This window comes from Amphiprion ocellaris, chromosome 24 (genome assembly GCF_022539595.1).
Source record: "Amphiprion ocellaris isolate individual 3 ecotype Okinawa chromosome 24, ASM2253959v1, whole genome shotgun sequence".
NCBI lineage: Eukaryota > Metazoa > Chordata > Actinopteri > Pomacentridae > Amphiprion > Amphiprion ocellaris.
In genome coordinates, this window is record NC_072789.1 from 15,796,370 (window position 1) to 15,819,151 (window position 22,782).

The 22,782-nt window shown below is 40.9% G+C and overlaps 1 protein-coding gene across 1 annotated transcript in view; it reads right to left on the reverse strand.

Annotated features, from left to right (window-relative positions):
* Positions 1-21,836, reverse strand: part of LOC111579052 (NACHT, LRR and PYD domains-containing protein 12-like) — an 84,596-nt gene extending 62,760 nt beyond the window's left edge. Inside the window, exons 1-4 of the mRNA XM_035955556.2 lie at positions 17,535-21,836; positions 15,612-15,894; positions 8,051-9,887; positions 7,800-7,973 (exon numbers count right to left, since the gene is read on the reverse strand). Coding sequence (XP_035811449.2) covers positions 7,800-7,973; positions 8,051-9,887; positions 15,612-15,885 — 2,285 coding nt within the window. The 5' untranslated portion in view covers positions 15,886-15,894; positions 17,535-21,836. The remainder of the gene's footprint in view (positions 1-7,799; positions 7,974-8,050; positions 9,888-15,611; positions 15,895-17,534) is intronic.
* Between the last annotated feature and the right edge of the window lie 946 nt (positions 21,837-22,782).

The following is a 22,782-nucleotide window of genomic DNA, read 5'->3' on the forward strand; positions in this document are numbered from 1 at the left end:
TATTAGATCTAAAACTATGTATGTTGGGTATTAAACCTCAACTGACAACAAAAAATATCAAAATTATATTAATATTATGTACAATAGCAAAGAAAATGATAACCACCTCATGGCTTAAGCCACAACCCCCTTGCCCAGATCAGTGGTGGGAAAGAGTAATAAATGTGATGGAAATGGAAAGAGTGACGGCGAGACTAAGGTTTCAAACAAAAAAATTTGAATCTATATGGGCACCGGTCATAAGAGAAAATACATGTTGAAGTAGAACCTACCTAAAAATGTTTGTTTCACCTATCCTAATGAAATGTATTTATTTATTCAAGTATATATTTTTATGTTTTCCCTAAATACTAGTATGTTTGTTGTTTTTTTTTTTTTGCTTTGTTTTGTTTTTAATATATATATATAGAATTTTCATTTTTGGTATTTAAGCTGAAAACAACATGTTAGAAGTATAAAGTTTAAACATTATTTAGGGCACAAACGGGTGAAAAGAAAAAAAAAGAAGTAAAAAGAATAGAGAAATATATATATAAAATAAAGTTGCCAAAATGTGAAGGTACATGTGGATGGACATGTGCACATATGGGTGGGTGCGCACCTGAAGATCCACATGCATTTCTATATATGTCTGCAAATATATATAATTAGAAAAGGGTGAAGATGGGTATGTATATGTCGGTACGCCTATGTATGTGTTTGTGTGAGTATATATATGTATATGTGTGTGTGCATAGAAGGGCGCAGGGGTTGAGATGCATGTGAATATATAAATATGTCAATACATGTAAGAACTGTAACTGTATATTGCTTATATAGATATGTAAATGTACGGCACTTGAGAATATATGTCTGTAGGTGTACGGAAATATACATGGTTAATAAGATGTGTTTAAAAAAAAGGGAAGAAGAAAAAAAAAGAGAAAAGAAAAGGAAATGGCAACATAACGAAAATCAACAATAAATATATATAAACCAGGTTCCTTCACTTCTACTTGTGCTGTTGAGACTCATGCTTTGGTTTTCACTGACACATGAATCCCACTGGAACCAAACTAAGGATCTCCAAACTCAGGTGTTTAAACTGTTTATCTCCACTCTTGATGAAGTCTGGACTCCTCATAGCATCAGTGAGCTGGACTCTTCATTCTCTCTCAGTCTCAGGAGACACTCTGTTGCCCAGTGATTGGCTCTCAGTCCCTACAGTCTGAAAGGAACCAACAACCTTTTAACAGCCTCACATCTGAAAAGGATCACAGGATCCCTATGAGGGTGTTGCTCCTCTTCAAGGAGAGCAGAGAGACCATGAACCTCACCACAGGTGGGATGGATGTTCTATCCTTCACCAACACTTCAGTTGATGGGACTCAGCCATCAGCAGCAGGAAGACTGGACTGACCTTACCCACAGACCAGAGGACATGAGGACACTGCTTATCAACAGTCATGATGACTGTCCTCACCTGCAGGGTTGCTGCTTCACTCCATCATTTCTGACAGACCTGTAGTCCTGGAAGCTGCTGTTGCAGGAAGTCTTTCCAAAAATCTTCAGCCAGTATCTGAGTATGTTGTCATGTTCCTCAACCCAAAATCTCAGTTCCTCATAAACCACCTGAGGTAGGGACGTGTCCTGCCGCCCAGTGAAGACAGAGTTGGGAGTGATGGGATCAGACTCCACAACATCCGAGGAGGTGAAGCCAGTAAATTTAAACACAAGACACTTCTGCTTCAAACAAGAAGGATGTGCACTCAATGAAGGACCTAGTATCCCTGACCTATCACTATATACACCAGTGAGTAGTGATTCCTAACACATCTCTGGGGGTCATCAAGTGGAAACCTCCCTTCAACAGTGTTTCACCTATTTAGTCCCACAACACCTCCAGGAGGCTAGACGGTGAACTCTGGCACCCCAGATTCACTCCCCCTAGTGCCAGCTCACACTGCTCCTACACAATCCAAACAGCACTGCCACGTTCAACTGACCCAGGCCCGTTTAGGAGATACTCCAGGTAGCGAGCAGTGCTATTGCTGCCAGTTAGCTAGTGCAAGATGCTGAATACCTAGTGACAACTGCTAAAAACTGACAAAGAAACTATACTTATGAACTCTTCAAACCTGCTAGTGCTAACTTTAAACGCTAATGCTAGCTGTAAGACTACTACCATGTCCACAACAAACTTACCACTGACTACACTATACAAGCCAGCTCACCAAACTTGTTCATGCTACATGGTAATGCTAACCACTAATTGCTAAAATACTTCCCTACATAATCAAAGCTCACCACAGACAGAGATTATACAAGCAGACTTCCCCTAAGACGCAAGTACCAATTGCTAACTGCTACTTGCTAATGCTATCTAAAAAGAAAAAACAAAAAAAGGACAAAGACACAGCCACTACTTTACACCACAAACCTACTTGAGATGGCCGCATGGTCCCAGAGAGACTCCAACAGGCCACTCCCCCACCTTATCTCCACTTCCTCTTTCTGGATCTCTGCCCATTGGGAGAAGGAAAAGAAGGCGGAGAAAGCAGAGTGAAGGAGAGGGCTTGTCCTCTGCCTCCACCTTCTCCCTCTCTACCTTTATTTCACCTCCTAAATATTGTTATTACTCCTAATCCATATCCACTGACTATATCTAGCAGCCACATCTGCCATGTCCCTCACCATCTTCCTCAGACTCTGTCCTGCACTCCCAGCTCCCTCAGAAGTGAAATAGCTGACCCTGCAACAAAGTCCCTACACCCAACTTAAACTGGGCGAACTCTGGTTCTCCATCCCCTCTGCTCATTTTCTATCTTTAAGTCTGCATATTTAGCCTTCTTTCTCTCATAAGCTGCCTCCACTGAATTTTCCCACGGGACTGTTAATGAAATACAGTGGTCCTTCACTATATCGCGGTTCACTTTTCGCGGTCTCACTGTATCACAAATTTTTGGATTGGGTTTGATTCCGCGGTTGTTTCACTATATCGCGGAATTTTGTGGTACAGATACCATTTCAGTAACTGTTATTGTAGCAAATTGCATTGAAAACTAACACTAAGAAGCATATACCTGCTTCTTACACACTATATCACCACTAGATGCTTTTATTTTGACACAGACAACATAAATGTAGCAGGAAGTCATCAAACACACTACACTTCATACTCATGGTCCACAAAAACACAATAAAACACAAATACTAAGAAGACTGGAACACTAACATAAACCACAATAATGACATTTAAACCGCCAACACCCCGAACTCCCATGGTGCACTGCAGCACAACAGTTTAGTCATAGCGACCGGCTCTGCCATCGCGTAGCGTACAGCGCTGGACTCTGATTGTCTCAGAGACCATAGCATCAGTCTCCTCCGTCTCCCCTGAGTATAGTGCATATATTATATTATGTTATGTTATGTTATGTTATGTTATGTTATGTTATGTTATGTTATGTTATGTTATATTATATTATATTATATTATATTATATTATATATGGTATAGCGGCATTCAGCATCTGGCCTGTCCGTCTCACACAGACGTCTGATCGCTGCATAGCTTTGCTCTGCAGTGATGTGAGGTGTGTGGGGAGGATTTATAAAGCCTTAACATATATAACAACAAGAAAAACACTCAGAGAGCGCAATACTCCGCCAAGACTGTTCATTCTCTGACCTGGCGCTGAACACAGGCATGTTTTATGCATGTGTGCATGAATCGGCTGACCTAAATATGTAGGAGGACATATGTGATGGGACTCACAAACACCCCCACAATTTAATCAATTGTTCCTTGTATCAATTCCGATAAGTTGGCACAGGTGGATTTGTAGTAGGATCACATGATTGTCAGCAGGGAACTGACGCAGCGTTCACTTGTTGTCATGGTTACAGTGACGCCGTGCTGGCCACTATAACTCACAATGGGAAATCTTTAACAAATCCAGACAATAAGTCGCATCACTGTCAAAATCTAATCACTTGGTCCTTGTGTCATTTCTGACCTTAACTAAAAATTCCATCCAAATTTGTTGGTCTGTTTGTGAGTAATGTTGCACAGGATGGAGAGATTCACAGAGAAACGTACTGATCATCACATAACTCCACCGCTCCTTGGCGGAATAACAATAAAATAAAAATATTGTAGCATTGGATTTGTGCATGACTGGATTCATTTGCATTTATTTTGGTGTTAATTTATGTTGTGCCTTGGATCTTATTTAGTTGATTATTTGGTCAGATATTTCATTGTTTTGTGTTTGCTTATTGCCCTGCTGTCCCAGATGTTGGTTCCGCATTCCTATTGTTTTTGGTACAGCTGATTTAATTGTGGTACAGCGGGAGAGCCAGTAAGAGCACGGTCTGTGTTTGTTGTGCTGAGCAGTGAATAAAACCTGCAGAAAACTGTCCTGTCCTGCTGGGGATGTTTAGCATGGAAGACAGCAAAAGACATGAGCATAAAAACGCAAAATAATTATACTCGGCCTGATCCACAGCCCTGGAGATGGGTGAGTTGATCAATATTTAAGGGCTACCATATGGTCGATACTTTTCGTCTATCGTGGGGAAGTTTGGAACGTAACCCCCGCGATAGATGAGGGAACACTGTACAGTCTTTCCTTCACAGACCACAAAACAATATCTGGCCTCAGATTCCTTGGATAACAACAAGCTTTCCTCCTAAATCTACCTGCAATTCCCAATTACAGGCTCCTACCAGGCAGCCACGCCCCCGCCTCCTTCCTGATTTAAGGCCCCTATCCTTCTCCCCATCTGCAACAAATTTCTCCACTAACCTCTCCTTAGAACCTCCAGAATTCGCCTGCTTTCTCCTCTCTTCAGTTCCTGCAGCTAAGCTTCTCAGCACCTGATTATGCCACCATATATACCAGCCTTGTGATAAGCTCATTCTACAACCAGACAAAATATGCTGTAAGCTTGCAGTACCTGAGCACAGCGGGCACGATTGGTCACCATCTACCCAGAGTCTTAGGTTCTGGGGGGTTGGCAACACATTGTATGTTGCCCCTATTAGAAATGTAATACGGCTTTCTTCCATACTCCACAGGTCCCTCCGGCGAAGCGTCCTCTTCTCAACACCTTCCCAGTTCAACCACTGCCCCTGCTCTAAATGCTAACCAACTGCCTTTGCCCCCTTTAACAGTTTCTCTTGTCTACGCATGTGTTCCATTACCAGCTTTCTTTTCTCCTTTGGACCTGGTGGATTTACATGCTGGTTTACCTGGGCCAAACTGAATATTACTTATTATTTCTGCATGCCTAAGAGCTGCCTCTGCCCCCTGCATTGCTGCTCTCGGGTCCCATTTCCTCCTCGTAGGATTTGGAACCACATTGCTAACCAAAATGTCCTTAATCCGAGACAATAAGAGCTCTGTCCTAACCTTGGTGAATTTAAACTCCTCTGTTAGACTGGATACTGGCAGCTAAAGTATCCCTTTCCCATACAAAGCTACACTGCTTAAGCACCTGGAAACACCCAACCATTTCTTAATATAAGAACTAACTCTCCGTCTCTCTCCTTTCCATTCTCTCTACAATGAATAATGGAACTTCATAAATGGACATTGGCCACATTAATGTAGGATATAAGCCAAACTGCAAGCACCACAACTTCAGTTTTCCTGGGAGCCCTGATTAATCTATTCTATCCAGCCCTTCTGCAACATTCTTTTAAAATTGCATAACTTGTTCCTTATCATTCAGGTTCACATTATACCACCTTCCTAAGCTCTTGACTGACTTCTCCCTAATTGTAGGAATTTCCTCACCATCTATGAAAAACTTCTGATCACTTACTTTCCCTCTGTATATCGAAATACTGCTCGATTTACCAGACTTGATCCTCATACTAGCCCATTTCAGATTCCTATTTATTCTATCTAACAACCTCTTTGTACATGGCATTGTTGTAGTTATCAGTGTCATATCATCCATATAAGCTCTAATTGGTGGAAGACACATTCCATTCTGCCGTCTCTCTCCACCTACGACCCACTTGGAAGCCCTGATAATTAACTCCATAGCCACTGTGAAAGCTAACGGTGAAACTTTACATCCTGCCATAATACCAACCTCCAATCTTTGCCAGCCTGTTGGAAAATCTCCCGTACTTGCTCATAATCCGATGTCCTGGAAATCTGCTTTCACCAGGTTACCAACCATCTCCAGCACTTTAAAGTAGTGAGAGGAACTCCAAGTAAGGCTACGCGGCACTGACCCGAACGCATTAGCCAGATCTAAAAACACAACATTCAAATTTTTCCTCTTCCTCTTAGCTTTCTGAATCTGATGCCAAATCATGCTATTCTGCTCCAAGCATCCACAAAATTCCAGTATCCCTGCTTTCTGCACTGTAGAATCTATCAGACCATTCCTCACGAAGTAACTAGCCAACCTCTGCGCTACAATACTGAAGACAATTTTTCCCCTCAACATTTAGGAGAGAAATCATCCAAAACTGGCTGAGGTCTGATGACTCCTCCTCCTTAGGGATGAAAACACCTCCCATCCTATGCCATGCTCTTGGAATACTTTGTTTCTCCCAGACTGTTCTCAGATGTCTCCACAGTATCCTTAAGATGCCAGGTGCACTCTTGTAGATCCTGTAGGGGACTCCATTAGGCCCTGGGGCTGATGAAGTCTTTGCACGCCTGACCACCTCCACAACTTCTCTCCATCTCTGTAGGCTAACATACATCTCCTGATACATTTCCCCCAATGGTGGCATGTCACGTGGAAGACCTATGTTCCTATTCTCCTCTGAATCTGAATATGTCAACCTCAAATACTCTTCAACCTCTGACTTTGCTGCCTGAAATTGCCATCCTTCTTCCTGATTGAACATGCCCTTCACAAACTTAAAAGGGTTCCTAAAAAATGATAACATTCATTGCACATTCATTGTTCTTTCTCTTCTCCCTAAGGTGTTCTGCCCTTCTGAGGACTGCTAACCTGCTTCTCAGTTCCTCCTGCAACACATTAATTCCCTCCCTTTCTTCTTCTGATGCCTCCCTCCACTGCTTCCTTAACTGCCTCCTTTCCATTACTAACCTGTCTACTTCTCTTTGGGGCCTAGACCTTTCTATCTGCACCTTCTCACCACTGCTTTCAGCAAACACCTTAAATCTCTCTAGACCATAAGAGCAGATAAAGAGAATTTGAACTGAGGATGTCTTTGATCTCAATGAAGACAGAAGGCAACACTGCTTCAGTGGCTGTTTGGGCTCCAGTGGTGAGAAGGAATTGGACCTGAACCTCAAACAAGAATGTAAACAACAGTCCAACCGTCCACCAGCTGAACTGCACTGAGTTCAGTCATTGAACAAACTGAACATTCTACAGTTTTAATTTAGCAGACGCTTTTATCCAAAGCAATTAACATCTGAGAGTAGAAACAACACAAGCAAGGATCTAGTCAGGAGAAAACAACCTGGAGAAGATCCATAAAACAAGTTCAAGTGTGAACATGAAATGTTTGTTCTGGTGTTTCCTCTTCATCAACATCTATCTGAAACATCCTATTTTGTTAAACAGTGGAAACTAAAACAGAACCTGGAACCAAGTCTTCACAGGTTCTTACAGGTTCTGCTTCTGTGATGCAGGTTCCAGGTTGTTCAGTTCCTGTAGTGGAAGAGGCCTCATTAAGAGAAACTAGTGCTAAAGTCAGTAACAAAACTGATCTGAGTCATACAAATACAGAAAACCTCCCACCTCAGCTGTTCTGCTCATCATGAATAAAAACACATTTTAAATGGTCAACAGTTGAACAGGTTGATGAGTCCTGACCTGAGAGCTTCAAGTTTACAGTGTGGACTCTCCAGTCCAGCAGAAAGACTCTCCACTCCTGAATCCTGCAGGTTGTTGTTAGTCAGGTCCAGCTCTGTCACACTGGAGGACTGGGAGCTGAGGACTGAGGACAGAGCTCCACAGCTTCTCTCTGACAGATTACAGCCACTCACTCTGAAGAGACAAATAGCAGATTATACTGATGAAACAGCAGCAAAATGAAAAAGAATCTTCAGTCTCCAACTACTTACACAATTTTCTTGGAGGCTTTGACCACTGGCAGCAGCCTCAGAAGAGCCTCCTCTGAAGCAGAGTATTTCTTCAGGTCAAACACGTCCAGATCTTCTCCTGATGACAGTAAGATGAAGACCAGAGCTGACCACTGAGCAGGAGACAGTTCATCTGTGGACAGACGTCCTGATCTCAGGGACTGTTGGATCTCCTCCACTAGAGAAACATCCTTCAGTTCATTCAGACAGTGGAACAGATTGATGCTTCTCTCTGCAGACACATCCTTACTGATCTTCTCCTTGATGTATTCCACTGTTTTCTGATTGGTCTTTGAGCTACTTCCTGTCTGTGTCAGCAGGCCTGGTAGGAGATTCTGATTGGTCGACAGTGACAGACCCAGGAGGAAGCGCAGGAACAAGTCCAGGTGTCCGTTTGGACTCTGTAAGGCCTCGTCCACAACTGTCTGGTAGAAAACTGTTGAATAACTTTGGAACATATCAGACCAACGGGATGTTGTTTGTTGTTTTTCCAACAGGTTGATTCCAGAGTTGATGAAGGTCAGATGGATATGAAGAGCAGCCAGAAACTCGTGAACACTCAGATGGACGAAGCTGAACATCTTGTCTTCCTGTTTCCGTCTTCGCTCTGCTTTGAAGATCTCTGTGAACACTCCTGAGTACACTGAGGCTTCCCTCACATCGATGCCACTTTTTCTCAGATCTTTCTCATAGAAGATCAGGTTGCCCTTTTGCAGCTGTTCAAAAGCCAGTTTAGCTAATGACTTCATGGACTGAATGCACTTCTCTGGACCGTACTTTTCTTTTGTTTGATCAATCTGAAATCTTAGAAACTCTGCGTACATCTCAGTCAGGGTTCTGGGCAGTTCTCCTCCTGCTCTGGTTCTCAGCAGCTCCTCCAGAACTGTAGCAGTGATCCAGCAGAACACTGGGATGTAGCACATGATGTGGAGGCTTCGTGATGTCTTCATGTGGGAGATGATGCTGCTGGTCTGCTCCTTGAATCTCTTCCTGAAGTACTCCTCCTTCTGTGAGTCGGTGAACCCTCTGACCTCCGTCACCATGTCCACACAGTCAGGAGGGATCTGATTGGCTGCTGCAGGTCGTGTGGTTATCCAGAGGCGAGCTGAGCGCAACAGTTTTCCACTGATCAGTCCCCTCAGCAGGACTTCTATTTTTGTTGACTTTGTTACGTCCACGGAGGGAATGTTGTTGACATCAAAGTCCAAATGAAGGCGATTCTCATCCAGTCCATCAAACACAAACAGCAGTTTGAATCTGCTCTTTTTGTAGCTGCTGTTTCCTGATGACTGCAGAGCTGTAAAGATGTAATTCAGAGCCTCCACTGTGACATCTTCAGTTTCTGGGATACAGAAATGAATGAGCTCTGCCAAACCAAACTTTTTTCCCTGCAGTGAATTCAGGGCACGGAAAGTGAATGGGAAAATAAGATGCACATCTTGATTGGTTCTTTCTTCGGCCCAGTCCAACATAAACTTGCGCACAAGGAATGTTTTTCCAATCCCTGCAATCCCATTGGTCAGCACTGTTCTGATGGGTATGTCTTTTCCAGAAGGATGCTTGAAAATGTCTCTGGGTTGGATCTGTGTCTCTGTGTCTGATGGCTTCCCCATATTCTCAATCTGTCGGACCTCATGCTGTGTGTTGATGTGCACATCCCGGCCAGCTGTGATGTACAGCTCTGTGTAGATATCAATCAGAAGCTGCTTATCTGCTTCCCACCCCTCTGTTGTAACCTTAAACGTGTGCTGGAAGTTTGACTGAAGCTTCTGTTGGTAATATTTGATGGGATGTGGTTCTGGTACCGGAACAGTCTCATCTGTGTCAAACATGAACGTAACAGTGTGAGAAAACATAAGCAACTAAGCAACTACAAAGAGGCTGGACTTCTAATTAGCCACCTATAACATCTGATGGTCATAAAAAGTTGGGCAAATGTGTGTGTGAGATTTTTCTAAATTTATTCCTGGGGGTTTCATCCTAAACTCTACACATAATGCAGCAACTTACCCTGATCATTCAGAGGAAAGTGACTGAAAAAACTGACTGAAAGGGCAACTCAGCTAAAGGGCTACCCAGATGGTTAACTATAGAGGCGGTCAGAAGGTAGGTGGGTTACCTTAAGTCCAGATTAAGCTGTTCTTAGGGTTCCTATTAGAGCAAGACCCTTTAGACCAGGGGTGTCAAACTCAAATACACAGTGGGCAAAAATTTAAAGCTTGGACAAAGTCGTGGGCCAACATTGATATTCACTGAAAAAGTCTTCCTCCAAATATAACAATAAACCTTTTCATATGGACCCAAACAGGTTCTGCTTCAACACTGAATATGGAACAAGCAAAGCTTAAAACTGTACAATATACAGTTCGACATAAAAATAAGAACAGGTATAAATTTAAAGATAGAATATCATATATTTTCAAATTTTGTTTTGTTTTTAGAGTCCTTTCATGACTTAAAATGTGTATTTTTTGCTTGAGTCTTTATAGTTTTTTATATTGGTTTTGAAGGCTACATTTTAAAAAAAATATATATATAATTAAAAATGGTGACAAAAAGTTCAGAACTAAATAATTTATCATCTCCCATAATGCAAAGTCACTTCAGCTCACCTTTTAGGCTCTGAATCAGAGAAAGCAGCAATTTCTCATCAATTCTGTCCAATGCTTTAATAAGTAATTTTTCAGATCACCCCTGTTATTGAAATGTTTTCCATCATTATGAACTTTTCTTGCCATAAATCCCCAGAATTTTCTGATGGGATTAAGGTCTGGGGACTTGGCAGCCGGTTCATCACATCTATATCACTCTTTCCAAAGTATTCTGGGGTCTTCTGTGATTTGTGGCATGGTGCGTTGTCTTACTGATAGATCCATTTTTCATTTTGAGAAAAAATAAGTGGTTCAATGTTTTTTCATAAGTTTTATATAAGATTCTGAATTTACTGTTTCATCAACAAATTCTAAACAGATTTTATTTTTTCCAGAAAAAGGCTCCCAGACCATAAAGCTCCCATAACCCTAGCTTTTAATAAAGCTTTTAAGAAGCCATCTGACACTCTTGTGAGAACTTTGCAGACCACTCCAGAACCAAAATCAAGGACATCAGATCCAGCCTTTTATCCCAACAAGTTTTACCTGTTACCACACCTGATCTGCTGTCTTTGCCTGAGGAAGCACTGAAGAGTTTTGCCCTGGTTGATGCAAGGACACATAGCTGAGTTTTCTCCCAAGTAAACCCAACAACCTGCCTTTTAGATCCAATTCCCACACCACTCTTAAAATCATTTTATGGATTCTTTGAGGAACAGTTTTTAAACATAATGAATTGCTCTCTTCAGACGGGTGTCTTCCCCACTGCCTTTAAAACGGCAGTGGTGAAGCCCCTTCTGAAGAAGAGCAATTTAGATCCCAACGTTTTTCATAACTACCGTCCTGTATTCAACTTACCATTTTAAAATAAAATTTTAGAAAAACTGGATTTTAACCAAGTCAATCACTTTTTAAACACAATTAACATTTTAGAAAAACATCAGTCTGGTTTTAGGATGAACCACAGTATAGAGACAGCACTTTTAAAGATTTTAAACAACATCAGGTGGAATTTGGATAATAAAAAACTAACAGTGTTGGTTCTACTGGATCTAAGTGCTGCTTTTGATACAGTAGACCATCATATTTTATTAAACAGACTCAAACACCTGGTCGGCCTCTCTGGTACTGTTTTTAACTGGTTCGATTCCTACCTCACAGACCGATGTTTTTATCTAAGAGAATTAGCTGTAGCTAAAACTCTACATGCAACACATCGGATTCATGAACTCTATTGAAGCTATGTTAATTGTATTGTCCCTATTAAATAAACAATTAAAAAAACAAAAGTATGGACATGTGTTCCTCAGGAACCCATGAAATTAGGTATGGGGCTCCCCAAGGGTCAATTTTAGGTCCCATTCTTTTTAATCTTTATATGCTTCCTCTTGGGGATGTCATCAGGAGACACGGCATCAGTTTCCATCGCGATGCTGATGATACACAGCTGTACATTGCCGTGTCTCCCGATGACACAGGGCCAATAGATACCCTTTAAACTGTATTTTAGACATCAAGTCATGGATGGCAGTGAACTTCCTACAGCTCAACCAGGACAAAACTGAGGTTTTAGTTTTAAGTCCTGAAGGCCAGAGAGAGAAATTTTTATCTAAATTACAAGATTTTAAACCAGCAAAATTTGTAAAAAACCTGGGCGTGATTTTCGACTCTGAGCTGAATTTTATCCCACATATTAAAAATATAACAAAAATAGGTTTTTACCATCTGAAGAATATAGCCAGAGTCCGTCCGTTTCTCTCTCAGGCCAGCATGGAGGTGCTAATTCATGCTTTTATCTCTTCTCGTTTAGACTATTGTAATGCCCTGCTCTCTGGTCTTCCCAAAAACAGTATTTTAAATCTACAATTATTGCAAAACTCAGCCGCATGCGTGCTGATGAGGACTAGAGGGCGGGAACACATTACACCAGTTTTAAAGTTGCTGCATTGGCTCCCCGTCCACTTCAGGATCGATTTTAAGGTTCTTTTATTAGTTTTTAAAAGTCTTAACGGCCTTGCGCCTTCTTATTTTTCTGATCTTCTTTTAACATATCGACCCTCACGGATCCTGAGGTCCTCCGGCAGTGGCCTTTTATCCAAACCACAAGCCAGGACAAAAACCCATGGTGAGGCAGCATTTAGCCACTATGGCCCCCGCCTGTGGAACAGCCTGCCGGAGAACCTCAGGACTGCAGAGACTGTCAATGTTTTTAAAAGAAGGTTAAAGACTCACCTCTTTAATCAGGCTTTTAATTAATCTTTCCAATCCTTCTTATGTTCTTATCATTCTCGATTTATTATCTTATGTATTTTTACTCTTTTAATTTTCCACCCTTTACTTATCTTATAGGTCTTTTATTCTATCTTATAGTTTTAAATTTTTAGTTATTTAACTCCAGTGTTTTCCTCAGGGGGGTCCTCCACACTGGGGGCTGTATGCGGTCTGCTGCTGGGGGTGCTGTCCATGGGTCCCTTCGGCCCGGCTGGTTGGGGGGCTCCCCACCTCGGTGTGGGGGTCTCCCTGTCTGTTGGGGTTGGGGGGTCCGGGTGCCGGCGCCCCCAGGGGGTCATGGCCTGCGACTCCTCCCAGTGTGGACGACCCCAATGGTGGCACTTTCCACAGTCGTCAGTGCCATGCCATGTCTCCCTACAGTCAGTGGTGAGAGTGTGTGTGCTTGTGTAGTTGTGTGCATATATGTATGTATGGAGGGAGGGAGGGATGTGTTTTCTTGTTTTTAATGTTTTTAAATGTTGTAAAGCACTTTGTGTTGCATTTTTAACTGTATGAAAAGTGTTCTATAAATAAAGTTTGATTGATTGATAGCTACCTCTTGCTAAAAATTTGTTTCTCAGCATCGATATGATGCCAGTAGAATTTAAACCCACCAGGACTATCGAGATTATATTTTTTTCATCTGAAAAAATAATATTTTCCTATTCATCTCTGTAAATTAAATTTTTTTTAGCCTATTCAATTCTAGAAATGTTCTGCTTGGCCGTTAAAGGAGGTTTTCTGCACATTTTGGTGTATTTTAAACCTATGATGGTCTAAATTCTTTGAATAGACCTTGTGCTGTAATCAATGCCTAACTTAGTTTTTATTTTCATTGCAGTGGTTGATTTTTCTTGAGCAAGATCAAAGATTTTTTAATACATGTTTTTCCAATTTTATTTGGTCTACCTGTGGGTTTTAAACTATTATAACTTTCTTTTTTTATTCAATAAATTATTAATAACACATTTTGATCTTCGTGTTTGTTTGCTTATTTGTTGATAAGTGTAATTTAATTTTTCGTGTTGAATAATCACAGATTTTTCTTCTTTGGACAAGGTTTATCCTCTTCACATGGCAAAAATGAATTGTAGAAATTAAAATAGAAGAAATATCTTTTGTAAAGCAGTAAAATTAATGTTTTAATTTTTTTTCTTATTTTTTGTCACCATTTTTAATTATAATCCATTAAATTAAGCCCTAAAAGCAAATATAAAGAACTATAAACACTAGAACAAAAACATACATATTTTTAGTCGTGAAAAGACTCAAAAAAACTTGAAAATATATGATATTCTATATTTTAATTTATATCTGTTCTTAATATTACAGTCAGCGACTGAGTAAAACATGAACAATATAAAGTTATGAACTTTAACTTCTTTCAAACCGATTTTTCTCGAAACAATTAAAAAAAATACACTGTGAGGCCAAAGTGTGACCGTTAGAAAAACGTAAAACTACTAATATCCATAGATATGCAGTCTATGCTACGATCCCAGTTTAACCACTATAGAACCATCAGGGCCAGCGGCAGACAAGGCTGCTCTCGGCGGCTACAGTGAGGCTGACTGTCCGGTCATAGCCGTCTAACCTGGATGTTCACATCTCTGAAACAATAGGAGTACATTTCTGATCAGGCTTTATCTTGATAAATTGACCACAGATTGGGTTATTGGTTTTTTGGCTGCCTCATGTCCACTCAAGTCTGGTCTGATGCAGTCTCCATAATTCGGCCGGAGCCAGAACACATCCGGGTGTTTCATCTGTTCTCTGCCAGATGCGTTCTTTGAACTGGATCAGTACTTGGTCTCTGACTGATGATGTTTCACAAGTACGTGAGAACGAAGTACACATTTTGACAAACAGCTGGTGTTTATGGGTCTTGTCCTGATTGACGCGATAAAACACCAGCAGAGCATTCTGGGATTTGTAGTAATAGCGCTACATGCGCTATATAATACCGGCGGGCCGGCTCTGGTAGTTATTTAGTATTGCCTCGTGGGCCAAATATGATTACATTGCGGGCATAATCTGGCCCACGGGCCAGAGTTTGACACCTGTGCTTTAGACAATAGAACCTAAAAACAGAGAGCTGGACCAGCAGCCCTGTTCTGGGCTCACTGGGGCCCTTATCAGTACACTACCAGTCAAAACTTTTAGAATGCCCCAATTTTTCCAGTTTTTCATTGAAATTAAAGTAGTTCAAGTCCAATGAGTAGCTTGAAATGGTACAAAGGTAAGTGGTGAACTGCCAGAGGTTAAAGGTTTGTGATTTGGAATGCAACTGCTTCAACAACATTGTTCTGCCCTTACTGAGAGCTGATTGGTCAGCTTCCCTCTGGTTGTAAACTGCAGGACCACTCCCAGCTAAACAGTATGAATGAAGAATCTTCAGAAACTGTCTGATCGGCTCATAATTTGGTGAGGACAGGTGGGACATGCTTTGCTTCCACAGAAGGTCAGCTCATACAAAACTAATTTTGGTGTTATATCAAGATATAAACAGCAGGGGGCAGCATTCAGTCAATAGGGTTGATCAGTAGATTTTACAGAGGAACTGACCTTACATGTGGACTCAGGAAAAACTGACAGAACCTGAACTCTATCAAACTGTAGCAGCACCATCATGCATCTTTCTGACTGTAATGACATCATGTTGTTCTTGTCTTGTGACTGACCTTCTGGTCCTGAGCTGCTGGCAGGAAACCTCTGCAGCAGATCATTCCTGGAGATCTTCTCTAAAACCACCCTGGTCATCTGCACAGCTCTCTGAAGTCCATAAGTCTCCACCATCACATCCACAGTTTTACACCTGTTTGGTGTCTGTAGTCGACTCTTTTTGATGGCTGGAAGGTCTTGAACATTGTTGGGTTTCTGCAGGAACCACTGGAATGTAGACAGCTCCTCATCATCCAGATCATCCAGGATGTTCAAGAGCACCTCTGATGTCATCGTGTCTCCCTGATGAAGTCAAAGAAAATGTCAGCAGTTAATGAACAGTTGTGTTGTTGGTGTGGTGGCGGTTGTTGTGTAGCGGCAGGACTGCAGTTAATCCTACAGAATCACTGACAGCAACACTGAGGGGAACCAGCAGGGGGCGCTCACTGCTGTCTGTTAAATATTACTCATGGAAGTCACTCTGCAGTCACTGGACCACAACACAAAGATGATCCCACATTATTACACTTTGACCAACAGAGGCTCCAAATAAACATGAACTCTGATCCTTCACAGAACAAGTCCAGGATCAGAGTCAGAATGGAGTCCAGGATCAGAGCCTCATATCAGGGTTTTATACTTTTATACTGAGCCTGTTCAGAGTCCAGACCAAACACTGACTGCTACTAAACAGCTCATTACTGCAAGAAATGTCTCTCATGGACTCCACATACATTTCATTCTTCAACTTTTCAACAAAACACAAACTTCTGTGAGGATTCTTCTCACATTTCTCCTGACAGTAATAAAAGCTGTTCTCTTGGATTTCTTTCTGCTCTATTTGACTATATTTCAGTGTTTTCAGTCTGTTTGAGTCCTTTTAGACGGTCACTTGTGATCAGCTGATTTCTACGCAGCAGCAGCAAACTGATGCTGATTTCCATGAGACTTGATGTCAAATGGAGGCTGAAGCATGAAAACAGCTCTGAGGTCTGGACTACCAAGCAGGATCTGAGCTCATGGAGGGAACTTCAGCTTTAACTCTGGTGTTCCGGACTTTTCAGGATGCTGGTTCACTTCTTAGCAGGTTCATCACCATGGTAACTGATGCTGAACCAGATAACAGATCAACTAAAACACCTCCTACTGACCAATAAGCTCTCTGGAAACATCTCCATCCTTCCTGAAGATGCTGCAGAGCTCAGTGTGCAGATAGTGAGACGGGAAGATCAGAGTTTTTACAGCTGCAAGTGATTTCAGAGACATTTCATAGTTCTGTATGTCTTTGTAGAGGCATAGAATCCTAAAACAGGAAGTGATGAAACACCAAAACCTTTCAGCTGATTGTTGATTGATCAGATTTACAGTCAGTCTACTGATCAGATCAATGATGGCTTTTATTGGCTCTTTGCTCCAGTGACTGTGTAACATTAGATTTGTGTATAATTATATTCATTTGCTTAATTTTGTTGATTATTTTGGTATTAATTTATGGTGTGTCTTATGTAACCTGTGTGGTTTTCACTCACTGCCTTGTGTCTGATGAAATAAAGTGATTCTCAGAACCAGGTCTGTTCTCTGGATCACTTTTATTTTCTGGCCATGCAGGTTACGACTCCGTTAGAATAAAAAAAAAAAAAAAATCACACATAAGCTGGTGTGCTCTCAGCGGTGAATCTCCTCTCTCTGGCCATATAAAAATATACATGTACAAAAATATAGAAAATAACCAATGTCTAACAAAAGAAACAACTATACAACATACTGATCAAAATAAATTAAGAAAAATAAATATTAATGCAGACATAATATTTAGAAAAATAATCTCAAATAAATAAAATATTTCAACAGCAAAATAAATAAAAAAGCATCCAGAAACTTATCTGTTTTATCCAACACATTACAGAACAAAACAAGTAACATAATAACAGCTATTCTCTTACCTGTTTGACGAAAAAAAATCACATGAGCTGGTGTGCTCGACAGCCACGTTCAGACTGATAAGGGAGGCTAACTGTGAGCACTAGCCTAGCAGTTAGCTTTACACCCATCCTTGTGATATGGACACTCAGACAGGTGATCTGTTTCCTGGAACCAGTCAGGACTCCACCTATGAGGACGCAGCAGGCAGAGTTTCACAATAAGAGCACATTTTACAGGCTGATTCCCACTCATTTCATGTGACGGATTATTTCAACATTCAACCTTTTTCATGTCTCTCAACATCCAACATAACTTCTACAAACCCTGTGGTTCACGAAAGCAGAAACTCCCATCAGGCTGTAAATCCCTGACAGTTAACATTCCCTAGAATGGAATCACTGATACACTTCTGAACTACATCCCTAAACTGAACTACATCAGTTTAGGGACGTTTCTCCTCAAACTTCATACACATTCACAGATTTTAGCTAACGGACAACTTTTTAGTCCCATGAAGGAGCGAACATGGAGCTGTGGAGCCACATTTCTGCTGCTGGAACTAAACTAACGGCAGCTACAAACAGGGTCAGGTCTACTAACTTTTCTAGTCATTTTATTCTGATTTGTCACAAAGTTTAAGTCATTTTGGACAAAATTTAAGAATTGTTTGACATATTTTAACTAGTTTTAACTTATTTTGAGCTATTTTAAACAAATCTTGAATGATTTTGAGTAATTTTCGTTGAATTTCAAACTCATTCCAGATCACATTCAGACAGTTTAAAGTCATTTTGGAAAAAAATTTGAGTTATTTTGGAACTTTTTAATTCACTTTGGAGTAGTTTTGAGTTATTTTGGACCAACTCTGGACTCATCTGACCACAGAGTCTTCTTCCACTTCCTGGCTGTCCAGTTCTTGTGTTCTTGGTCCAACAACACCGGGCTAACCTCTGTCTCTCATTGGTCAGGGGCTTCTTGACAGCATTGTACGACCTTCAGCCATGATCTAAAAGTCTGGTGGAACACTGGACACCAGTTTGGTTTGACCACTGCTGCTTAAGTTCCTGTCATGTCATTGGCTGGTTTTCCATGTGGATCAGGATGAGGTCGTTTCTTGCTGAAGAAACTCTTGGACCTCCAGATGTTGGTTTGTCTTCCAGCTGTTGGTTGGTCTGTATTTCTGCAGAGTGAATCCAACTGCTGAAGGACTGCATCTGCACTTCCTGTTCATATGGTTACAGCTGCACTTCCTGTCTGAGAATCTGTGTCTTCACTCATGTTTCCTGTGTTAGGTTCTCTGTTTTAGTCATTTTTATCTCTGAAGAACTTTCTGATGTGCTGCTTTATAAAGACATGAAGCACAGAATCTAAAATTGTGTCTTTTAATAAAAAGCAGGACCTTCAATAGTGGATCACTAGAACCAAAATGACCCAAAACTCAACATGGAACCAATCAGTTTACAGTTTTTAATGTCTTTTTTAGGATGTGTTTAGTATTCTGGCTGTGACTGAACTAAAAGAAATTACACTTGAAGACCTCAGAGGGATTCTTAATGCAGTATTTCACAAATGCATGGGGAGTCCCAAAACTTTTTTCCACCACTGTTTGTTCCACACAATGTTCTTGCTACGTATGTTGTTGAAAAATCAAATGTTCAAAGCATTTCCATCCTACAACTGTTGCACTGAAGTTCTGCTAATAAGAACAACTCATGTTTAGAACTGCCTGACAAATGCAAATAATATTTACTGATAAAACACATTGATTTCAGCACTATTTGCATCAGTTTGATAACTCCTGCTGGTTGGGAACACCCCAACATGTCTGAAGATTTGGTTTTAGGGGAAAAACAAAAAAACGATTTAATGTTTTAATTGTGCCAAAACAACATTGTTTTTGAGTTAAAATACGATGAATGATTCAATCAGTTTTATGTTCTATAGATATATAAAAGATAAAAAACAGTTTAAAGTGTTTTACTCACATTCAGACGGAGAAAAGAAGCTGCGACATGAAGACGGTAAAAGCAGAACTAATTTGAGGAACAGGTAGGGCCGTGACGTCACTGTTGTCAGGGCAACGAAGCAGGAAACAGATTTCTACATGATCTGACAACACCACTTCCTTCATTCAGACACCTGCCTCTGGATTTGAACTTCTTAGAGTTCACTCACACACAAGACCTTGTGTTTTTAAAGGCTTCATCGAACCAAGTAGAAGTTTGTCCAGCTATTTGAAATGCACAGCTACACCATCTTATCAGCTCAGAAAAAGAAAACAGGAATCAGTACATTGCAACTGTGCACTTTGAGACAGGAGCAGCTGGGAGACAAAGAATGCTCACATCCCCAGAACACCTTTACAACTTACTGGAATTTACAGTTTTTCTCAGTCGCTTTGGTTCATTTCTCAGATCAGAACTGAAATTCTCAAAATTACTTGTTCAATCTTCACATCATTGTGTCACTTGTGCACATCAAAAAAGCAGTTTCTCATTTCTTTGAACAAGTTGCAAATGCTTTGGTTCATCCATGCAAATGATTCTGTACAATTCTCTGCTGTTTCCTACATTATCAGCTGCTTATGTCATGTTGATCAGAATGTATTCTAATGGGTCTCTGTTGAATAGTCTCACTGCCCAGTTAGGCATTAGTTCATCACATCAGTCTTTACATGCAGAATGGTTCAACAAGTTGTCATAATGTCAGGATGTTTCTAGACTTTTCCAGTAGACTTTTTTTTTTTTTTTTTTTTTTAAAATCTGTCCTGAATTGATAAATTGCTCCCAGGTGAATCTTGACTTTCTCTAACAAAGGGAAATGTGTGAAGGGTTAGAGTTTTCTGAAATCGCTCAAAGACAAGAGAAGATATTCGTGAAGTGGATGAGAATTTGTATCCCAACAGACAGGAACGTCTGAATAACCCAGAGAGGTTTTAGTTGCCAGCTGTCTCCAGAGAATGAGCAACAGCGTCCTGTGCAGGTTGTGAGGAGATGTAAAAAGCTTACAGCACCTGGTATTCCCAGGTGGTCTCCCATCTAAGCAGAGCCGTAGCTTGCCATTAGGCAAGGCAGGCAATTGCTTGGGGCCCCCTAGCTAGGAAGGGCCCCACGTGGGCCAACAGAATTGACACAAACAGCGACAGAATACATTCACTAGAAAGCTGCAGTTACAAGGTGCAATGACAACCGCCCGTCGCAGAGCCCCTGAAGGGGCCCCCTCTGCCTTGAGTCAAACTCGCCCCTCCCTCACCTCCTTCTCTCTGTCAGACAGAGGGAGAGGGGGAGAGAGAGGTGGTAGTAGACGCTGCTCTGACCAGCCTAAATGACAGGTTTTCAAGACTTAAAGATGTTTATGACCTTTATGGCTTTCTTTTGTCAAAGGAGGAAATGTCTGCAGCTATTCAAAATGACACCCTGACAGAAAAGTGCAAAAAATTTGAAAAAGCACTTCATGACATAGATTGTGACGATTTAATACTGGAGGTCAGAGCTGCATATCATGCATTTCCTGATAATGTAACTTCCCCAAGAGAAATGCTTGACTATATTTACAAAGAGCAGCTTCTGGATCTGTATGCAAATCTCAGTATTGCCTTTCGACTTATTTGACACTTACTTATTGACACTGCCCATCACTGTTGCCTCTGGCGAGAGAAGCTTTTCATCACTCAAGTTGATAAAAAATTATCTCAGATCAACTATGTCTCAGGAAAGGCTTTCAGGATTAGCTTTAATTTCGATTGAGCACAAGGTAGGACGATCATTGAATTTAGAAGACATGGTCACTGCATTTGCACAAGCCAAGGCTAGAAAGCAACACTGGTAGGTTTTTGTTTTTATAAAAAAAATCCAAAAGGCTCATGTGCACTTTTATATACACTTTTCTGTGTTTCTTACACGTTGCATTTCAGGAACCTGTGCACATACTTGATTAATATTTATTTTTTTATTTGATTATGTGGTTTGCTTTTATTGTTGTGGTGTTTATAGTTTTTTTATAGTTTTTCTTTTCTAAAAGCATTTTAAAAACTGTGACACTTTACAAACAAACATATATTTATTTATCTTGTTCTTATTCTTGTTGAATTTGCCAGGGTACTAGATTTTCAGTGTTATTGTCTTAATCACTTAATGTTTACACTCAATGTTTACATTTTTTGAGTACATGCTAAAATAAAAACTACATGCATATAACAACTTCTTTGACCTGTGGCAATTCCTTATAATGGCAAAGTATAATTTATTACACCCCATATTTCCATCAGTACTTCAGAGGGCCCCCTGTTACTTTTTGCTTGGGGCCCCAGGGAACCCTTGCTACGGCACTGCATCTAAGTACTAACCAGGCCCGACCCTGCTTAGTTTCCGAGATCAGACGAGATCGGGCATATTCAGGCTGGTATGGCGGTAAGTGATGGACTGGGTAACTAACCACAGTTTTATAGATGCTGTGACAAGACATGGCGTTCTATTTTCTTTTTTTTTTTTCTTTTTTTAGTTGCGTCTTTTTCTTTTTTTCCCCCTGTAGAGCTTCTTAAACAAACACTAAAATTGAGTGAAAATGTCCATTGCAGGAGCCTGTGAAGTATCTGATCTGGTGTGGGTTCTGGTGGTTGTTGACCATAGAGTGAACTTTTAACTAACAGGTGGTAGTAAGTACTGAGGAATGTGTTTTCGGCTCCAGAAATCCTATGCTGTGTTGACTTTGGGGTCCACTGTTAACCGATAGCTGATTTGTGACCCTTAGGAATGCACAGAAGGGGAGTCTTGTCTGAGGAGTTGTCACTCTTTAGTGGGGTTGTAAACCAGATGCTGTAATTCTATACGTTGCCAGAAGGTATAAAAACTGACCGTTGGTCTTTGTTCGAGGAGGATCATTGGGTGACATCCTTCCAGACAACTCTTGTCTGTACGATACTGTTCTTTCTTTTAATAAAGTTCTTATTAAGAAAGTCGGTGTCAACGGGCGTTTCTTCTCCACCTGCACATCATGGACATCAGAGAAACAATGACAAATTTGTGGCGTCACGAACAGGATCAGATGCAGGATTCGTCGGCAGCTGACAGCTCCCTTGGTCGCTCTTCACCGTCCTGATTCGACGCGTCAGGTGAGCTGGTTTCTCACTATATTGGGACGCTGATTTGCTCATGGGGGCTGTGGGCTTTTGCTGATGTGCTGCACTGTTAGAATTATGTGCGCTGATGTCCTGTGATGTGTTGGTGTTTGGAGCGATGTTCCGTCTAAATTGGGGTTAATTGCGCATAA